Source organism: Mobula hypostoma, chromosome 1, assembly GCF_963921235.1.
Source record: "Mobula hypostoma chromosome 1, sMobHyp1.1, whole genome shotgun sequence".
NCBI classification, from domain to species: Eukaryota; Metazoa; Chordata; class Chondrichthyes; order Myliobatiformes; family Myliobatidae; genus Mobula; species Mobula hypostoma.
This window is the reverse complement of record NC_086097.1, coordinates 43284011-43305428: the sequence shown is the minus strand read 5'-3', so window position 1 is coordinate 43305428 and position 21418 is coordinate 43284011. Positions and strand designations below refer to the sequence as shown.

General features: G+C 39.4%; 1 protein-coding gene across 3 annotated transcripts in view; it reads right to left on the bottom strand.

Moving 5' to 3' along the window:
* The window catches only part of LOC134345904 (MAPK/MAK/MRK overlapping kinase-like), a 96757-nt gene extending 80945 nt beyond the window's left edge, over positions 1-15812 (bottom strand). For all 3 annotated transcript variants that reach the window (XR_010017791.1, XM_063047252.1, XM_063047261.1), the window contains exons 1-2: positions 15577-15812; positions 15225-15339 (exon numbers count right to left, since the gene is read on the bottom strand). Coding sequence is in view for 2 of the 3 variants with exons in the window: in XM_063047252.1 (XP_062903322.1) it covers positions 15225-15339; positions 15577-15583 (122 nt within the window). In the remaining variant the exon portion in view is untranslated. The remainder of the gene's footprint in view (positions 1-15224; positions 15340-15576) is intronic.
* Between the last annotated feature and the right edge of the window lie 5606 nt (positions 15813-21418).

Here is a 21418-nt window from a genome sequence, read left to right as displayed (position 1 = left end):
CATACAACAACTGTTGCCTGGGTCCTTTACCAGTCACAGCTTTACGGGAGGGTGGTAAAGAAAAAGCCAGCGCTGAAAAAATCTCTCATGAAATCTCGGCTAGTGTTTGTCAGCAGTCACGAGGGGGACTCTGAAGTCAGCTGAAAGAGCTTTTTGGCCATCAGACTAAATGTTATGTTTGGCGTAAGCCAAACACCACACATCATCAAAAACACAACATCCCTACCTTGAAACACGGTGGTAGTTTCATCATGCTGTGGAAGGCTTGTGAAGGTAGAGGGTAAAATGAATGCAGCAAAATACAGGGAAATCCTGGAGGAAAACCTGATGCAGTTTGCAAGATAACTGCCACTTGGGAGATTTGTTTTCCAGCAAGACAATGATTCCAAGCATAAAGCCAAAGCTACACAGGAATGGCTTAAAAACAACAAAGTTAATGTCCTGGGGTGGCCAAGTCAGAGTCCAGACCTCAACCCAATTAAGAATTTGTGGTTGTACTTGAAAAGGGCTGTTATTTCACAATCCCAATGAAATCTGACTTGGGCAGTTTTGTAGAGTAGAATGGGAAGAAATTACAATGTCCAGATGCACAAAGCTGGGAGAGACCTACCCAAACAGTCTCAAGGCTGTAATTGCGCCAAAGGTGCATCTACTAAATACTGACTTGAAGGAAGTGAGTACTTGTGCAAACAATTACTGCAGTCTCAGCCCGAAATGTTGACTGTGCTCTTTTACTAAAGATGCTCCCTGACCTGCGGAGTTCCTCCAGCATTTTCTGCATGTTGCTGGGATCTCCAACAACTGCAGATTTTCTCCAATTCACAATTAATTATTTTGTGCTTTATATTTGTAATAAATTTAGATCACTTTGTAGAGATCTGTTTTCTGTTGATCAGTGTCAAAAAAAAGCCAAATTAAATCCACTGTGATTCAATGTTGTAAAACAATAAAACATGAAAACAATGGCGGGGGGGCGGGGTGAATACTTTTTACAGTACGTAAATGATTTAGTTATGAATTGACATGGCATGATTAACAATTTTCTTATGACACAAAATTAAGATGTTTTATTTATAGTGAAGCAAATGAACATCAACTTAGATAAGTGATGCATTTTGGACAGTCAAAACAAGGTAGGACTTGTAAATTCAGTGACTGGCAGGGCACTGACAAGTGTCGTGGAACAAAGGGACATGTGCAATTTTCACTGAAAGTAGAAAGCAGAAGTAGATAGGGTGGTGAAGAAAGTGTTTGCATGCTGGCCTTAACATTAAGGAGATCTGTAGACCATAAGACGTAGGAGCACAATTTGGCAATTTGATCATGGCTGATCCTTTTTTGCCCCTCCTCAACACCATTCCCCAGCCTTCTCCCTGTAACCTTTGATGCTGTGTCCAATCCAGAACCTATCAATCTCTGCCTTAAATACACCCAATGACCTGGCCTCCACAGCTGCCGGAGCTAACAAATTCACCACCCTCTAGATAAAGAAATTTCCCTGCATCTCTGTTTGAAATAGATGCCCCTCAGTCCTGAGACTGTGCCCCCTTGTCCTAGACTCCTCCACCATGGAAAACATCCTTTCCACATCTACTCTGTCTAGGCCTTTCGACATTTGAAAGGTTTTAATGAGATCTCCTCCCCATCCTTCTAAATTCCAGTGAGTACAGACCCAGAGCCATCAAATGTTCCTTGTATGATAACCCTTTCATTCCCAGAATCATCCTTGTGAACCGCCTCTGGACCCTCTCCAAAGCCAGCACATCTTTTCTTAGATGTGGAGCCCAAAACTGTTCACAATCCTCAAGGTGCTGCCTCACCAGTGCCTTACAAAGCCTTAGCATCACATCCCTGCTCTTGTATTCAAAACCTCTTGAAATGAATACTAACATGGCATTTGCCTTCCTCAACACTGACTCAACCTGCAAGTTAACCTTTAGGGTGTTCTGCACAAGGGCTCCCAAGTCTCTTTGCAGCTCAGATTTTTGGATTTTCTCCCCTTTTAGAAAATAGTCTGCACATTTATTTCTACTACCAAAGCTCATAACCATGCATTTTCCAACGATGGATTTCATTTGCCACTTTCTTGTCCATTCTTCTAATCTAAGACCTCCTGCAGCCTTCCTGTTTCCTCAACACTACCTACCCTCCAAGAATCTTCGTATCATCTGCAAACTTCACAACAGAGCTATCTATTTCATCATCTAAATCATTTATATACAGCATAAAAAGCAGTCACAACACCGACCCTGAAGGAACACCACTACCGACTGGTAGCCAAGCAGACAAGGATCGTTTTACTCCCACTCACTGCCTCCTACCAATCAGCCAATGCTCTAACCATGTTAGTAACTGTCCTGTAATACCATGGCCTTTTAACTTGGTAAGCAGCCTCATGTGTGGCATCTTGTCAAAGGCCTTCTGAAAGTCCAAATATATAACATCCACTGCATCCTTTATCTATCCTACTTATAATTCCTCAAAGAATTCTAACAGGTTTGTCAGGCAAGACAAACCCTTAAGGACTTTGTCCTATATTGTTCTGTGTCACCAAGTACTCCATAACCTCACCCTTAACAATTGACTCCAACATCTTCCAAGCCAGAGTGCAATGATTTTTGAAAGGTCATTGCTAATGCCACCACAATCTCGACCACTACCTCTTTCAGAACCCTAGGGTGCAGTTCATCTGGTCCAGGTAACTTATGTACCTTTAGGTCTTCCAACTTTTTGAGCATCTTCTCCCTTGTGACAGTAACTGCACTCACTTCTCTTCCTTCACACACTACAACATCTGGCACACTGTTAATGTCTTCCACAGTGAAGACTGATGCAAAATACTCATTTAGTTCATCTGCTATCTCCTTGTCCCCCATTATTTTTTCTCTGGCCTCATTTTCTAGTGGTCCTATATCCACTCTCATCTCTCTTTTATTTTTTACATACTTGAAAAAGCTTTTTCTGGTTCCGGTAATGTCATTATCCAGAATGGCAGCTTAAATCAATAGCTCCTCTGGAAAAACGCATATTTTGCCCCATTAATCCATCAAATACAAGATCTTTCGAAAATATCTGAATTGATAAGGGGGGCAAGAATGGGGATTAAAAAGAAGCATCACTGCGGAGCCTATAGAAGAGAGAGGTGCAGCGCGTGGCGGCGAAGCTGACACTGGGCCTCGTTCAGGCGAAGTGGCATATATGATAAAGATTCTGGAAGAGATAAGGGAAGTCCAAAAAGATATAAAACAGCAACTAAATGATATAAAGTCAGAGCTCGCCAACGTCAATCAGAAAATAGCGATGGCAGAGACACGAATTGAGAAGGTGGAAGATCGCCTGCAAAACGTGGAACAGATACTAAGTAAGACGATAAAAATATTAAATCAACAGGAAAGTAAATTGCTTGACCAGGAGGGAAGATCGCGACAGAAAAATATCAGGCTTTATAATGTTCCCGAAGGAGTAGAGGGATTGTCGATGATGGACTTTGTAGACAAGCTGCTGTGGGAAGCGCTGGAGATTCCCCCGACTGTGGAAATTGAAATTGAGAGGACGCATCGCGCGCTCGTCCCAAGGTCTTCCAGAGACAGAGAAAGTAAGCCGCATTCAATAGTAATTAGATTCCTTCGATTCAAGAGCAAGGCGGAGATTCTACGAAGGGCCTGGGGTAAGAAGAGGGTGTTTTGGAATGGGAAGTTCATATACTTCGATCAAGATTATCCCCCGGTGGTCCTACAGAAATGGAAGAAATATTCCGAAGCGAAACGAATATTAAAGTAAGAAAAGACTAAATTCCAAACCCTGCTAAACTGAGGGTGTTTTACAAAGAAGGGATACAGCTATATCAGACGGTGGAAGAGGCAACTACAGACATGAAGAACAGAGCGCTGCCCATTAGCGTGGTCAGACCGAAGGAAAGCCTGGCTGAGCAGACATCCCAATGTGTTTGGGAAATAGTAAGAGAACCGAGAAAGCAGGGGATGGGAGGAGGACGAGAGAAGGATATTACAAAGAGACTGTGAGTTCTCCGAAGACAGCTCTCACCTCCTCCAGAAGAGCATAAGGTTTGGCTAATTTTAAAAGTGCTGATAAACTAAACGGAAGCAAAAATAGACGGTGATACACCTATCTCGAGAAATACGCATTATAATGTGGATTTTATATTACTCAATTTTTTTTATTCATTCACTCCTTTTTCCCCAGCTAAGTGAGAATATATACATGGGAGGAATACACGGGGAAATCATTTCTGTAAAATGGACATAGTTTTATTTACTTACTTTTATAGGTACTGCAACGGGGGCCCTCAACCCACAGGTAGGAGGGGCTATTCACCACAGCTAGATGTTTTTTCTAGCTCAATCCAGGGTCATCTAGAGACCCCAGCCTTAGAATCACACCTTTGTTACCTTTTTTTTTTATTATTCGCATTTCTTGGCTCTTATTTGTTCAGGGAGTAGATCGATTAAGTTATATTCTGCAAATTTCAATGATATACTAACAGATAAATACACATGGCTAAGGACAAGGTAAAATTCATTTCTTTTAATGTCAATGGGCTGTTGAGTCCAATCAAACACAGTAAAATTCTATTAAAAATGAAAAAACAACAAGCCCATGTAGTATATTTACAGGAAACTCACTTAAGTGATAATGAGCATGGAAAATTAAAGAGAATGGGCTTCACTAATTTGTTCTTCTCTTCATACAAATCAGGACATAGAAGAGGAGTTGCTATTCTCAGCTCAAGCAAGCTAAATTTTGAAAAAGTATTCGAAATGGGAAATAAGGAGGGCAGATATATTCTGGTAAGGGGGAATACAGATGGAAATCCAGTTACTTTATTGAATATATACGCACCCCCAGGAAGTGATATTAGTTTCTTCCAGAAAATTACTAATATTATGGTAATGGAAACAGAAGGTCTCTTGATATGTGGGGGAGACTTAAATTTAGAATTACAACCAAAGTTAGACTCTTCCAATAGAAAAACTTATGAAACAAAGTCCTTACACAAGAAAGTTAACACTCTTTTTGAAGATGTTTGTCTAATTGATATATGGAGGGACTTTTTCCCTGACAGAAGGGATTACACTCATTATTCTTCACCCCATTCCATATATACAAGAATAGACTATTTCATAACATTTGGAAAAGATAAAGGCAAAATAATCACCTGTGGAATTGGGACAACAGATGTAAGTGACCATGCACCTATATATTTATCTTTTGATTTTGACCGACAACCAAAGAATACTATTTGGAAACTAAATTCAAGTCTACTCAATGATCCTTATTTTAAGGAACAAATTAAAAAAGAAATTGGTCTTTACTTAGAATTCAATGATAATGGAGAGGTTTCACCTCCCATTCTATGGGATACTCTGAAGGCTGTCTTAAGAGGGAAAATTATAGCGATATCTTCATATAAGAAAAAAATAAGGAATAAAACATTAGAGGAATTACAAAATAAGCTGAAGGAACCAGAAAAAAAACACAAATTGAGTTTGGCACAGGATACACTGGAGGAAATTTTAAAAATTAGGAATGAAATTAATAGTTTGGTTACACAAGAAATTAGGAAAAATTTAATGTTTCTGAAACAGAGACACGATGAAACCGGATCTAAATCAATGAAAATACTCGCGTGGAAACTGAAAAAAAAAGATAGCAGAAAATACAGCTCATAGAATTAGGGATCCAAGAACAAAAGTGATAAAAAAAAGCTAAGTGAAATTCAAGAAGCTTTTGAAATGTTTTACAAAACTCTATATTCCACAGTTCCGGGGGAAGCATAACCCAAATTGACACCTTCCTGAATTCTTTAGAGTTACCCACTTTAAGCAAAGAACAAAAAAGAACAATGACTGCTGACATAACTGAAGCTGAACTAAAAACTGCAATTAGTAGGCTTAAATTAAGCAAGTCACCAGGATCAGATGGATATATGGCGGAGTGGGATAAAGAATTTAGAAGTGAGTTAATTCCTGTTTTATTCCCCACACTGAACTGGGCCCTAAGAAAGGCGCAAATGTCACCCAGCTGGAAGGAGGCGATAATCTCAGCTATACTGAAAAAAGCCAAGGATAAAATGGAATGTGGGTCATTTAGACCACTATCTGTTCTTAATATGGATTATAGAAAATTTACCTCCATCATGGCCAAATGATTAGAAGAGTTTCTACCCACACTGATACATAATGATCAGACAGGTTTTATACAACAACGCCAAACACAAGACAATATACGAAGGACACTTCACATTATGGATCACATTAAAAGAAAATGAAATTGAAGCAATAGTGATAAGCGTGGATGCTGAAAAGGTATTTGATTCGGTTAATTGGAATTTTCTTTACAGAGTTTTACATAGATTTGGTCTATATGACACAATTATTAAAACTATACAGGCACTATATGACAATCCTACTGCTAGGATTAAAATCAATGGATATTTATCAAATAGTTTTACCCTAGAAAGGGGCACAAGACAGGGTTGTGCATGGTCACCGCTACTCTTCGCATTATATCTGGAACCATTAGCTCAATACATCAGACAAAATGAAGATATCAGGGGAATTACTATTAAAGCAACAGAGTATAAATTGGCCTGTTACGTGGATGACATTTTGATCTGTCTAGGGCAACCTAAATTGATGCAATCCTTTGAACAATATGGCCAATTATCAGGATACAAGATCAACATAGATAAAACCCAACTACTTTCATATAACTATAGCCCACCAAGAGAAATTGAAAGTAGATATCCTTGGGCATGGCAAACAGAGTCTGTCAAATATTTGGGCATCATTATGCCAAAAGATTTGGCAAATTTATCAGAATGCAATTATCAGCCTATATATAAAAAGAATTAAGGAAGATATAACAAAATGGAACCTAATTCCTTTTCTTGGTCTCAATTCAAGGATTGAATCTATTAAAATGAAGATACTGCCCAGACTGTTATATCTCTTTCAGACCCTACCAATAGAGATTAACCAAAATCAATTCAATGATTGGAACAAGATGCTATCAAGATATATATGGCAAGGTAAAAGGTCTAGAGTTCATCTCAAAATTTTGCAATTAGCCAAGGAAAAGGGGGCGGGGATGGGGCCTACCTTCTATTAGAGATTATTATTTTGCAGCACAGTTGAGAGCTGTGATATGCTGGTACAACCCATCATATGACACTCAATGGAAAAACATTAAGGAGAGGATACTTTCCATCCCCATACAGGCAATTTTGGCTGATAACAACCTACAAAGTTACATAAATACCATTGATAACCTGTGGATGAAATGGACTCTTAAAATATGGAAAACTATTATAAAAGAATATAAACTAGAGAGAGACATTGCAATTCTTAAATGGTGTGCATATGACTTGGATTCTACGTCGAATAAACTGGATGCTAGAATTAAGGACTGGACAGCTAAAGGAATAACAGCTACTTGCAATATAATGAAAGAAGGAACACTGTTCAGTTTTGAAATGCTCAAAGAGAAACACTTATTAGAAAAACAAAACTTTTGCCAGTATTTACAGATGCGACCGTATGTTAATAGGACGGTTAAAAATGTAACCAAGGCAAGTACATGTCTGATAATAGAGCTATTTAGAAAAGCACATAATTCAGACAACGGTAGTAGAATCATTTCAAGCATGTATAAAGGTTTGTCAAATCTTAAAACACATTCGACTTCATACATTAAAACAAAATGGGAAAAGGAAGGAGGGATAATAATATCTGAGGAAGACTGGACAATAATATGGAGGTATCAATGGAAGTGTACCAGGTCACAGAAATGGAGGGAGTTCGAGTGGAAAAATTTGATAAGATATGTTATTACACCCTCTCGGCAATTCCATTATGATAGTAACCTCCCTGTTTGCTGGAGAAATTGTGGAAATCAAAATGCAAACCATTATATTTTCTGGGAATGCCCTGTTATCAAAGACTATTGGAGTGGGATACATAATGCCCTACAAGACATCTTTAAATGTGAAATACCCTTAAATATATGTGTAAGACCATATATTTTGGGTATATACCTTAAGAATGGTTGAAAAAGAGATAACTATTTAATGAATATACTGCTGGTGGCTGGTAAAAAGACCCTTACCAGGAAATGGTTATCACAGGAGAGCCCAACTTTAAATGTATGGATGGAAATTACAATGGACATTTACAAAATGGAGAAGATAACAGCATTTGTTAATCGTAAGTTGGAACAATTTGATTCATACAGGGAAAAATGGTTTAACTACATAACTCCTCATAGCCCTGATTTTATTCTCACAAGTCAATGAATATGTTGAAAAAAAAAATCACTCCCTACTTCGTACATAGTTTTCTTCTTTCAATTGTTCTTTCTTTCCTCTCCTTTCTATAAGTGTATACTTCAGATAAATATTATGTGGAGCTTTGTGACAAATATGAATACATATATATGTACAGTATCTGAAATACATCTTGTGGAAATGTTTGATGATGAACTTCAATAAAAAATAAATTACAAAAAAGAAAAAGCTTTTACTATCCACTTTGATATTGTTTGCTAGCTTGCTTTCATATTTCATCTTCTCCCTTCTAATGGTTCATTTAGTTGCTCGTTGGGGTTTTTAAAACCTTCCCAATGGTCTATCTTCCCGCTAATTTTGCTTTGTTGTATGACTTCTCTTTTGTTTTTACGATAGCTTTGACTTCCCTTGTCAACCACGGTTGTACTATTTTGCCATTGAAGTATTTCTTCGTTTTCGGAATACATCTTTTTCCACCAAAACTTACACGATTGCTGCTCTGCTGTCAACCCTACCAGCAGCTCCTTCCAATTTACTTTGGCCAACTCCCCTCTCATACCACTGTAATTTCCTTTACTCCACTGAGACACTACTACATCAGACTTTACTTTCTCCCTGTCAAATTTCAAGCTGAGCTCAGCCACATTGTGATCACTGGCTCTTAAGGGCTCTTTTACCTTAAGCTCCCTAATTGCGTCCGGTTCATTACAAAATACAGGTACCCAATCCAGCATAGCTGATCCCCTCGTAGGCTCAAAGATAAACTGTTCTAAAAAGCCATCTCATAGGCGTTCAACAAACTCACTCTCTTGAGATCCATTACCAATCTGATTTTCCCAATCGACGTGCTAGTTAAGGAGCAGGGCGCTTTATTGCAACTATACAAGTTATTGGCAAGGTTGTACTTGGAGTATTGTGTGCAGTTTTGGTCACCCTGTTAAAGGAAAGACATTGTCAAAATGGAGAGAGTGCAGAAGAAATTCACGAGTATGCTGCCTAGACTACAGGGCCGGAGTTATAGGGAGAGGTTGGTCACATAGGATCTTTGTATGATTAACTGGGCTATTGGTTAATCGGGACAGCGGCCTCTTTGGGTCAACTCTTAAAGAACAAAATATAATTTCACCCACATCTGCTCTCACTCCATCCTCCCGCCACCCCACTAGGAACAGGGTTCCCCTTGTTCTCACTTACCACCCCACCAGCCTCCGGGTCCAACATATTATTCCCCGTAACTTCCGCCACCTCCAACAGGATCCCACCACTAAGCACTTCCCTTCCTCCACCATCAACTCTGCTCTCAAACGCATCTCCCCCATTTCACGCACATCTGCTCTCACTCCATCCTCCCGCCACCCCACTAGGAATAGGGTTCCCCTTGTCCTCACCTACCACCCCACCAGCCTCCGGGTCCAACGTATTATTCTCCGTATCTTCTGTCACCTCCAACGGGATCCCACCACTAAGCACATCTTTCCCTCCGCCCCCTCTGCATTCCGCAGGGATCGCTCCCTACGCAACTCCCTTGTCCACTTGTCTCCCCCATCCCTCCCCACCGATCTCCCTCCTGGCACTTATCCGTGTAAGCGGAACAAGTGCTACACATGCCCTTACACTTCCTCCCTTACCACCATTCAGGGCCCCAGACAATCCTTCCAGGTGAGGCAACAATTCACCTGTGAGTTGGCTGGGGTGATATACTGCGTCTGGTGCTCCCGATGTGGCCTTCTATATATTGGCAAGACCCGACGCAGACTGGGAGATCGTTTCGCTGAACACCTACGCTCTGTCCGCCAGAGAAAGCAGGATCTCCCAGTGGCCACACATTTTAATTAGACGTCCCATTCCCATTCTGATATGTCTATCCACGGCTTCCTCTACTGTAAAGATGAAGCCACACTCAGGTTGGAGGAACAACATCTTATATTCCGTCTGGGTAGCCTCCAACCTGATGGCATGAACATTGACTCCTCAAACTTCTGCTAATGCCCCACCTCCCCCTTGTACCCCATCCATTATTTATATACACACATTCTTTCTCTCTCTCTCCTTTTTATCCCTCTGTCCCTCTCACTATACCCCTTGCCCATCCTCTGGGTTTTTTCCCCCTCTCCCCCTGGACCTCCTGCCCTATGATCCTCTCATATCCCTTTTGCCAATCACCTGTCCAGCTCTTGGCTCCATCCCTCCCCCTCCTGTTTTCTCCTATCATTTTGGATCTCCCCCTCCCCCTCCCACTTTCAAATCTCTTACTAGCTCCTCTTTCAGTTAGTCCTGACAAAGGGTCTCCGCCCGAAACGTCGACTTTACCTCTTCCTAGAGATGCTGCCTGGCCTGCTGCGTTCACTAGCAACTTTGATGTGCGTTGCCAGGATTCCTTTTGTTTATTTGGAACATTATGCCATTTAATTTGGACAGGAGAACGTTGCCAAAGTTGTTAACTAGTGTCAGTCGCGTATATTTGTGTGGCCGTCAAACACTATACAGTGCTTAGAGTGAAGTTTCTGAATAGCATCAGTCACGTGTTTGTGTTCTGAAACTGGTAGTTGGTGAGAAATAAGTAATAAGATAATTTGGAATTGTTTTGATCACTGCAGTTTCAAGCATTCAGGCTTGGAGATGCTAGAAATGGCCATGAATGAAAATGAAATGATTTCACTACTTCAACAAGTTAGGGACTACAAAGAGTTTGAAGGTATCGACAATCATCTCAAATGTTACAATGAGAATGAAGATTCGGAGAATGCAATCATTGAAAGCATTGCATGAAGGCCGTCTATTATCTATACTATGTGTCTGCGCTGATTTTCTTCATCACGGCAGCGTACAGTGGATGTATTCCTCCATCATTAATTAAGCAAAACTATAGTTTTATAGTACTGTAGTATTGCTAGTTTTCAACTTTGCTCTGCATTTCATCTAAATACATAATTTGTTGCCCAGTTAAGCAGTATTTGTCTTTTTGAAAAAAATAGACATCCTTAACCATTTCCAAGAAACTTAGGACTGCCACTTAATTGGGTCAAAATGTACTGGTCCCATTGTGTCCCGACTAACTGGAATCCACTGTACTAAATCAGAAAGGAGTAACCAACTTGCTATATTAATGCAATAGACAGTAAAACAGAGTTAACATTTCATGTCAGAGACCCTTTGTCAAAACAGCAGAAGCGAGAAAACAAGTTAGAGTAAAACTCCAAGAGTGCACTACTCAGAAGCCATTCCCACACTCCTCTTAAATTCACTGGGCTCCCATTCCCATTGTCCTTACAAAGTGACAGGAGTCCCATTACCACACACCTTATAAATACACCAGAGGCTATTCCCTGCTCCTCATAAAACACACCAGGACCATATTCTCATGCTACTTATAAACAGACAGAAACCTTTTTACGCACTTCTTATAAACATACCACAGCTCTATTCCCTTAAAAAACATACCAGTACTTCATTGACCGCACCCCCCCCACTTTCCCTCCTCCCCCTAAACCCACTTGGTATACTGGAAAATCTATTATACTACAGTGTTACATCTAAAAAGGGTAAATTAAATATGTTCGTTCATTAATAAGAATTAAAATCCAGTATTAGTAATATCCAACATGCCAGTCTGGCAACAGCAAAATCCCTAAACTGTGAGATTATCAGAGTCCTAGTCTAATTTCAAATTGTTAAGAAAGTACAGGAGGGATGGATAGGCCAAAGGAAATATCATTGATAGGGCCAAGCCAGATTTGCTGTGGTAACATGTTTATTAAGTTGCCTAGTAGATAGCTTAATGAGGATAGTGAGAGTGTGCGAGAGAGAGTGAGAGAGAGCGAGAGAGTGTATCCTACTACATTTCATTGGTTCTCTCAAACTATATCTTGTTTAAATCTAGAAAAAATTATGTGTCATTTTTGACTCATCTAGTAAATTTGATGAGACTTGGCGATCATTTATTCAATACTTCCACATGATGTAATTTGACCCTTGCCAAATCTATTTTGTGATTTCAATATATGGGGAGAGGAGCAGAAGCAGCGACACTGACACTATTGGTTCTATCTGAGGTATCAAAATAGCCCTTTCTTTTTTTTTCCTTAATTTTCTTTAGTTTGGGTAGATTTTTTTTTAGGGGATTTTTTTTTCTTTTTCTGTTTTTTAATGATATTTTTGTATTTTATGTATACTCCTTATATATTTTGTTGCTAATCTGTGTGATTTTGGGATGTTTCTAACTATGTGTTACCCGACTGTAAATTTCAATAATTATTATCAATTAGTATAATCCCAATTACTCTGTATTTACTTTTTGTAATGTGTTTGATGTTGAAACTAATAAAAAGATTGAAGAAAGAAAGAAAGAGTGTGAGAGAGACATGTAAATGTGTGAAATTCTAAGAGCTGTTACAAAGAACTAAAATCAGTGGAGAATGTTAAAAAGGGCCAGCAAATTTGACAGTGACTGTAGAAACTGAAAATTTGAATTAATAACAGATTAATAACACCTCAATAATAAGCAAATACTTTGGGAGGCTAGTCAAGGACTACATCTGCAGCTTGCTACCACCCAAACTAGACCCCCTACAATTCGCCTACTGACACAACTATGTAATCAACAGATAGCACAATAGCCACAGCCCTACACACCGTCCTCACACATCTGGAGAAGAAGGATGCTTATGTTAAAGTGCTGTTCTTGGATTAGAGTTCAGCATTCAACACCATCATTCTCTCCAGATTTGACAAGAGCTCAGAGACCTTGGCCTTCACCCTGCCTTGTGCAGCTGGATCCTGGATTTCCTGTCAGATCGTCAGCAGGTGGTTAGAGTGGGCTCCCTCACCTCTGCCCATCTGACCCTCAACACGGGTGCCCCTCAGGGTTGAGTCCTAAGCCCCTTCCTTTGCTCTCTGTATACCCATCACTGTGTCGCCACCCACAGCTCCAATCTGCTAATTAAATTTGCTGACAATACTACACTGATTAGCCTAATCTCAAATAATAATAAGGCAGCCTACAGAGCAGAAGTCATCACCCTGACACAGTGGTGTCAAGAAATCAACCTCTCCCTCAATGTCGCAAAAACAAAGGAGCTGGTTGTGGAGTACAGGAGAAATGGAGACAGGCTAACCCCTATTGACATCAACGGACCTGGGGTTGAGAAGGTGAGCAGCTTTAAGTTCCTCAGCATACACATCACTGAGGATCTCACACAGACTGCACATGCTGTGTGGTGAAAAAAGCACAACAGCACGTCTTTCACCTCAGACGTTTGAAGTAGTTGGCATGAGTCCCCAAATCCTAAGAACTTCCTACGGGGGCACAATTGAGCATCCTGACTGGCTGCATCACTGCCTGGTATGGAAACTGTACTTCCCTCAATCGCTGGACTCTGCAGAGAGTGATGCGGGCAGACCAGCACATCTGTAGATGTGAACTTCCCACTGTTCAGGACATTTACAGAGACTGGTGCGTAAAAAGGGCCCGAAGGATCATTGGGGATCCGAGTCACCCCAACCACAAATTATTCCAGCTGCTACCGTCCAGGAAACGGTACCACAGCATAAAAGCCGGGACCAACAGGCTCCGGGACGGCTTCTTCCACCAGGCCATCAGACTGATTAATTCACGCTGATACAATTGCATTTCTATGCTATATTGATTGTCCTGTTGTACATAGTATTTATTACAAATCACTATACATTGCACATTTAGATGGAGACGCAAGATAAAGATTTTTTACTCCTCATGTTTGTGAAGGATGTAAGAAATAAAGTCAATTCAATTCACGTGGATCATATGGCCCACTCATATACACACAGAAAAAGCGTGATATATGAATTTAATATACTTGATATTGAGTCATAAAGGCTGCAATTTGTTTAGATGGAAGATAAGGTGCTGATCATCAAACCTACATTGAGTCTTGTCAAGACAATACAGGAAGCCAGAAATACATCAGAGTGAGAATGGAATTGAAAATTAAGGTGCCAGGCAATTGGAAGCTTAAAGTCACACCTGCAGATTGAACAAAAGCAAAAATCATCATGCAATAAAGCCACCTCTTGACACTCAACAAGGAATCAAATGTTTCAGGTAAGTTTTTCCTTTCTGTGTCAGGACTGGCCAGTTCTGATGACAGATCATTGATCCATAACACTGATTTTTCTCTCTCCACAAATACAAAATATTTCCAGCATTCTCTTTTATTTTGGATTTTCAGTAATTGCCATGTTCCTCATCTGTTCCAGTTTATTTTATTTTCTCTGGCTGTCCTCTATTTACACCCATCCAAATAGTTTAGCCATGATTAACTAGGGAGTATTGAAAGCACCCATGTCACCTGGATAACCTTGGTTTATCAGAGACATTCCTTTTGTTCTTTCTGTAAAATAAAATACCCTTTTCCAGTACTACAGTGATAAAGAGTTATTGATCTTCGTTTCTTTCCACAGTTGATGGCTGATCTGTGAAATAAATCCAGCAGTATCTGTTCTTCATGGGTTTTTTTTTTGTTTTTCATGTACTGTATTCTTTTACTACCTCAACAACTAGGTATAAGTTAAGTGATGCTGGGCATTCATGCCTCCATATATTGCACTTGAAATTTTAAAAGGCTGTAATACATGTAATCACATTTCTTCAGGCTAAACAAATGATGTCTGTAATTAACAAGTAATAATAATTTTAAAATTTACTGCTATTAACTTGTCTTTGCTAACATCAACATATATTCTGATTTAAGAAAAACATCCACATGTAAACATTTCCTTATACCAAATACTGTTTTGTAAATAATTAGGTACTAGATGAATCAAATATCAGTTCGACAACGACAGCTCCAAGATTTATATAATCAATTGAGGTTCACGGTGGTTTAAGTAAACGAAATTAATAACATTTCGTAACAGTGTGGCTATATTAATTTGAATTTACCTTTCGAAATACTGTTTCATCTTTTTACAGGCGTAGTAGGTCCCATCTTTTAAGCTTTGTGCTTTCCAGACCTCTGAAAACGTCCCCTCGCCTATCTTTGCTATCAGGCGGTAGTCTTGGGGAGAAAAAGCACTTCATTAAACAAAACACTAGTTTGCAACAATTGTAAGCCAATTGACTTTTAATTCACACCAACTCTATGTCCTTGGGCCATAAGGTAATAAATCTTCACTGCCTATTTTCGCACACACACAGACGCTCAGGTGTACACAAGATGGCAGACGATGCCGGCATAACAGTACCCGCGTCCTCGGCTGATTCTTCTTCTCTTTCTGTGCCAATATCATCTTACCGTTCATCGTCGGTTCACGGTTTAAAGCGTGAAATCATTTCTGGGGTATGATGCTGTTTTCTGTGTAAAATCTCTCGAAGGGGGCTCAGGCAGCGAGGAGGAGCCGATCGAGAAGAAAGGGCGCCGGCCGCTCACTGCCATCTCGTCATCTGATCGCCTTGGAAACCGGGCACGCCTGCTCTCGGACGCGGGCGGCGGCGGCCAGGTACAGCAAGGCCGGGGCGAACTGGGAGGGACCCCAGCAACCGGCGTGGAAATGTAGCCTGCCACCTTCCCTCGAAAGCTTCACATTTCAAGATTAATAGCTGGGGTGGAGGCATCTAAAACTGAAGAATCAATATTTTAAGTGGTTGATCATGTGTGGACTCGGAGCACACGCCGAATAAAAATACGCAACTGAAACTCCATCCATCAGGAATGATTTCACCACCTTAGCAACAGTAATCTCATCAAAAATCATCTAAATGAAGCCGAATCAAATAATAAGATTACTGTAAGATGAGCCACCAAATATGATCTGCTTTTAACCGCAAAGCATGATATTTTACTACGAAGTGTCCTTATTTGACCATCCCCTGTAAGCAAAACCCAACATAGAACAATCAGGTTAAACCTTAAAGGAAGTAATTCTTGATTATTCTTCTCGCATGTTATTTCCTTCCTTCCTCCTTCATTTTTTCCCCGTTATCTTCCTTTCTCCATGTAATTGCCTCTTTAAAATGAGATTTATTGAGTTATACTTAGATGACTATAATTCTTTTTGCATTCTCTTCTTAAAGACTGACAAAGCCTTAGATTGGCGAGACAGAAGTGTACCTAAGAATGCTCACATAGAACTGTGGGCCAAATGTTTGACAGAGTTTGATACCTGGACAAAAGATGTGGACATTTCAGCGAATGAAATAAACAAAGTAGTTACATTTCCAAAATTAGGATATGTATTCTTAAGCATCAGGTTTTATAAAGAAGTGTTTGGCCTAATGTTCTTGCTTCATCTTCATATCTTTTTATGTTTTTGTTTATTTTACATTTTAACAGTGATGTACTGCTCAGGGCAACTCCACAAATAGTGTGAAGCAACAGAAACAGCAAATATAAATAAAATTTGCTAGTTGTATAATAAGAGCATTCGATAGAAACAGGTAAATGATCTGACAAGCAAATGGTCACATCAATCGAGTGATGGACAAGTGGAAAAGACTCCAGAAAGTGGTGGATACAGCCCAGTCTATCACAAGCAAAGCCCTCTCTACCATTGAGTACGTTTACATGGAGAGCTGCCACAAGGAAGAAGCATTCGCTATCAAAGACCCCCACCATCCAGGCTATGCTCTCTTGTTGCTTCTACCATCAGTCCCACACAACCAGGTTCAAGAACAGTTAATGCCCTTTAACTATCAGGTTTCTGAATTGGTGAAGGATAATGTCACCCACAACTCTGGACTGATTCTATGACTTACAAACTCACTTTCAAGGACTATTTACAACTCGTTTTCTCAGTATTCTTTTTTATTTGCACACTGATTGTTTGTCAGTCTTTGATAATGTATGTTTTTTTAAGGATTATTTTGTAATTCTTTATTTTTCCTGTAAATGCCTGCAAAAAAATGAGTCTCAAGGTGGTATATGTACTTCGATAATAAATTTACTTTGAACTTTGAATGTTCCTTGATGTTCATTATCTGAATACTAAAGAGGAGGCTGAAGCTTTTGCATCTGTATTCAGCCAGAAATGTAAAGTAGATGATGTATCTCGGCTTCCTGCTGAGATAGCAGAAGCCAAATTTAAGTCAATTTGATTCAATATACATGGTGTAAAGAAATATCTGACGGCACTGGATACAGCAAAGGATATGACATCAAACCACACCCAAGAAGTAGCACTGGAAATCTGAACTATTGCTGTCCAAAGTTGTTGACAACACCTGCATCCACCCAGCAATGTTGAAAGCTATCCCTCATTATCTAGTCCACAGAAGGTAGGACAAATGCAATCTGGATAATTAATTTTATTTATTTATTTATTTTATTATTGTAACTTATAGTTTTTTTTTGTATTTCTTGCACAATACTGCTGCCACAAGGCAACAAATTATATGATATCTGTCAATGGTCATAAACCTTATTCTGACTCTTGATTCTAATTCTGATTACCATCCAATCGGTTTACTTAAAACATAAGAAAATACCTGGAAGTTGTAATTCACAGTATTATGTTTATCAGAGGCAAAACCTGCATGTACTGGAAATCTGAAATAAAAATGAAAAATTCTGGAAATACTTAGTAAGTTAGGCAGCATTTTTGGAGAGAGAAATAAAACTTTCATGAATCTTTTATCAGAGCAGGACATGTGAGAAAATAAGCATGTTTAAATTGGAGTGGATTGTAGGAACAAATGGAATATGTATGCTAGGATTGAGATCAAGATAGTTCAAGTAACACTCACAACACACTGGAGGAACTCAGCAGGTCAGGCAGCATCCGTGAAAATGATGGGTCGACATTTCGGGCCGGAACCCTTCATCAGGACTATAGAGGGAAGGGGCAGAGGCCCTATAAAGGAGGTGGGGGGATGGTGGGAAGGAGAAGGCTGGTAGGTTCCAGGTGAAAAACCAGTAAGGGGAAAGGGTTGGGGGAGGGGAAGCAGGGAGGTGATAGGCAGAAAAGGTGAAGAAGCAGCAGGGGAAAACACAATGGGTAGTAGAAGGAGGCGGAACCATGAGGGAGGTGATAGGCAGCTGGGGGAGGGGGAAGAGTGAAATAGGGATAGAGGAAGGGAGGGGGAAGGAATTACCGGAAGTTGGAGAATTCTATGTTCATGGGCTGGAGACTACCTAGACGGTAATGATACCACCTAAAAGGGATTTATAAATGCTTACTGATCTTAGCTAATCTGTCCGGCGGAGATTAAGTAAGGGGGGGGGGGATGAACATGGATGTCAGAGGGAAAACATTTCATGTCATATCCTTACTTTTGAACAGAGTAATAGATGTGGGCTTTTTAGAGAAAATCTGTGCTGGGCTAAGAGATTATCCATGATCTAATTACATGGCAAAGCAGGAGAGAAGAGTTGAAAAGCCTTCTCTTGCTTCTATTACCTAGTTACTTCCTACCAAATAATCCCTCGTTAATGCATAGTTTGGGGTTTAAAGGACCCGTACAGCACAACCTTGAATCAAAAATGGACTAAAAAGCTTTAATTTCAGCAGTGAGATGTAAGTAATATCAAGGAAGCATCTGAGCAAGTGTGGCATCAAGAACTCGTAATATAACTGAAGTAAATAGGATTCAAATGGATAACATTCCAATGCTTAGAATTATACTTCACAGAAAGGAAAATGGTCATGATTGTTCGAAGATCATCGCAGTAACAGAACATCACTGCAGGTGTGCTTCAAGTTAATGTCCTAGTATCAACTACCTACAGCTGTCTCAATTAATAAACTTTGAACCATGTTAAGTTCAGAAGTGAAAATGTTTAATTCTACTCACAGTTCATCAGAAAATGAAGTATTTGATGCCTGTATGCAGTAGGACAAAGATATTTAGGTGAAAGCTGATAATAGCAAGTACTTTGGTACTGCACAAGTACACACTGTGGAAGGAATGTATTTGCTGCTAATCAGACAATGATGCCCTAACTACTTACCCTAGATAATTTATGACATTATAGTTGTTGAGTTACCATTTATGAGAAACTTATCCAGGTCAACCAAGCAATTTCTGTGGTTACGGCAGTTAAGTCAAAGAACTGGGTATCCTGAAGAGACTTCCAAGTCTTTCCACCATTTAAAAGGCACAGATTGGAATGTTACAGAATACAATCTACTTATCTCTAATAGCTTGATACCATTCAGAACAGATTAGACATATTTTAATCAACAATTATTCTATTTAGATCTGAAGAATGTTTCTTATTGTGTTTTCTCATGATATGTAATGTGCAATGAGATAAAAAAAAGCATTAATCCAACATTTAACTGTAATAAATTTGTAGCAAAATTCAATTAATTAATGATAAATACAGTATTTCAATCTGATAATTCTGTTCTGTAAGTAAGCTTTTGTATGCAATTAATTAATATCACTGATTACTAAAAATGATTTTATGGTAGTTTATAAATATCAATAAAGTATTTAAAGTGTACAACCCCCCTCACTCTTTTTTCCTTACTGTATTCTAATCTACCTCTCTCCATTATCAGTTTCCCGGTAGATCTCTTTGACTTGTCTTTAATGTAAAGTCATATTTTTAAATTTCTTTCACATATCAATCTGCTAAATTTATCCACATCAGTCAGTTGTCAGTTCGTGAGGTCATGCCACTTTTATTATTGCATCATGTTTCAACAGTGTAAACTATGAAGATAAGGATATATTTTCTACTAACAAGGTACAGTATAATTAACTATCTATCATGATAAATGTATCAAGGTGACAAGAAATTATGCCACTGATATATTTATCACTACATTATCATTAAATTATATATTTTTACTTACTAAAATATAATGGATAATGCATGTGTGTTCAAAATAATACCAGATTTTAGACATTGAATTTGAGGTATTGATTGTTAATTATAATTCTTTCCCTTAGTCTCCCCAAAAAGGTCCCGCATAGTGGCACAGTAGCACAGCTTGCAGGGCAACTACCTCAAGCTGCACAGATCCAGGTTAATCCCGACCTCAGGTGCTGATTGTGTAGAGTTTCCATGTTGTCCCAATGATGGTGTGGGTTTTCTTGTGCTCCGATTTCTTCCCACATGCAGGGAGCTAGATTAATTGTCATTACCAATTGCCCCTACTAACCAGGTGAGTGGTGGAATCTGGAGGGAGTTAAGGGGAATACTGTATACAATTAGTGAGTGGTTGCTGGACAGCATGAACTCTGGGGCCAGTGAGCCTATTTCTGTGCTTCCTGATTCTATGGCTCTAAAACTGTATAACTCTGTGGTCCTATAGTTGTCAAAGCATATCATAAGATTGTAAGACCCAAAAAGAGAATGATTCTTACTTCTAATGAACATTTGGAATCTTAAGCATTGCAATCAACATATAACCTGATTTAGAGAACACAACTTATGAATGAGTTTAGATTTTAGAAGGTGAAAAGCTTAAGTCGGTATTGCTGGCCATTCATAAAACTGTGGGAAATCAAGATTCAACCACACCAACAAACTAGGAATGCATGGCAAATTTTCCATAAGACCTAGGAGCAGAATTAGGCCATTCGGCCCATTGAGTATTCTCCACCATTCCATCATGGCTGATTTATTATACCCCTCAATCCCATTCTCCTGCCTTCTCCCCATAACCTTTGATGCCCTGATTAATTGAGAACCTATTAGCCTCTTCCTTAAGTATACCCAATGTCTTGGTCTGCACAGTTGTCTGTGGCAATGAATTCCTGAAATTCACCACCCTCTGGCTAAAGAGATATTTCCTCGTTTCTGGAGCCCAAAACTTATCACAATACTCCAAGTGCGCTCTGAGTAATGCCTTTTAAAGCCTCAGCATTACATCCTTGCTTTTGTATTCTAGACCTCGTGAAGCAAATCTTAACATTGCATTTGCCTTCCTTACCACTGACTCAACCTGCAAGTTAGGTTCCTTCAGGAAATGCTGCACGAGGATGCCAAAGTCCCTCTGCACCTCTGATTTTTGAATTTTCTGTCACACCTTTAGTTCACACCTTTATTCCTTCTGCAAAAGTGCATGACCGTACATTTCCCTACATTATATTCCATTTGATACTTTGCTCATTCCCCTAATCTGTCTCAGTCTTTCTGCAGACACATTGCTTCCTCAACACTACCCTTCCTTCCACCTACGTTTGAT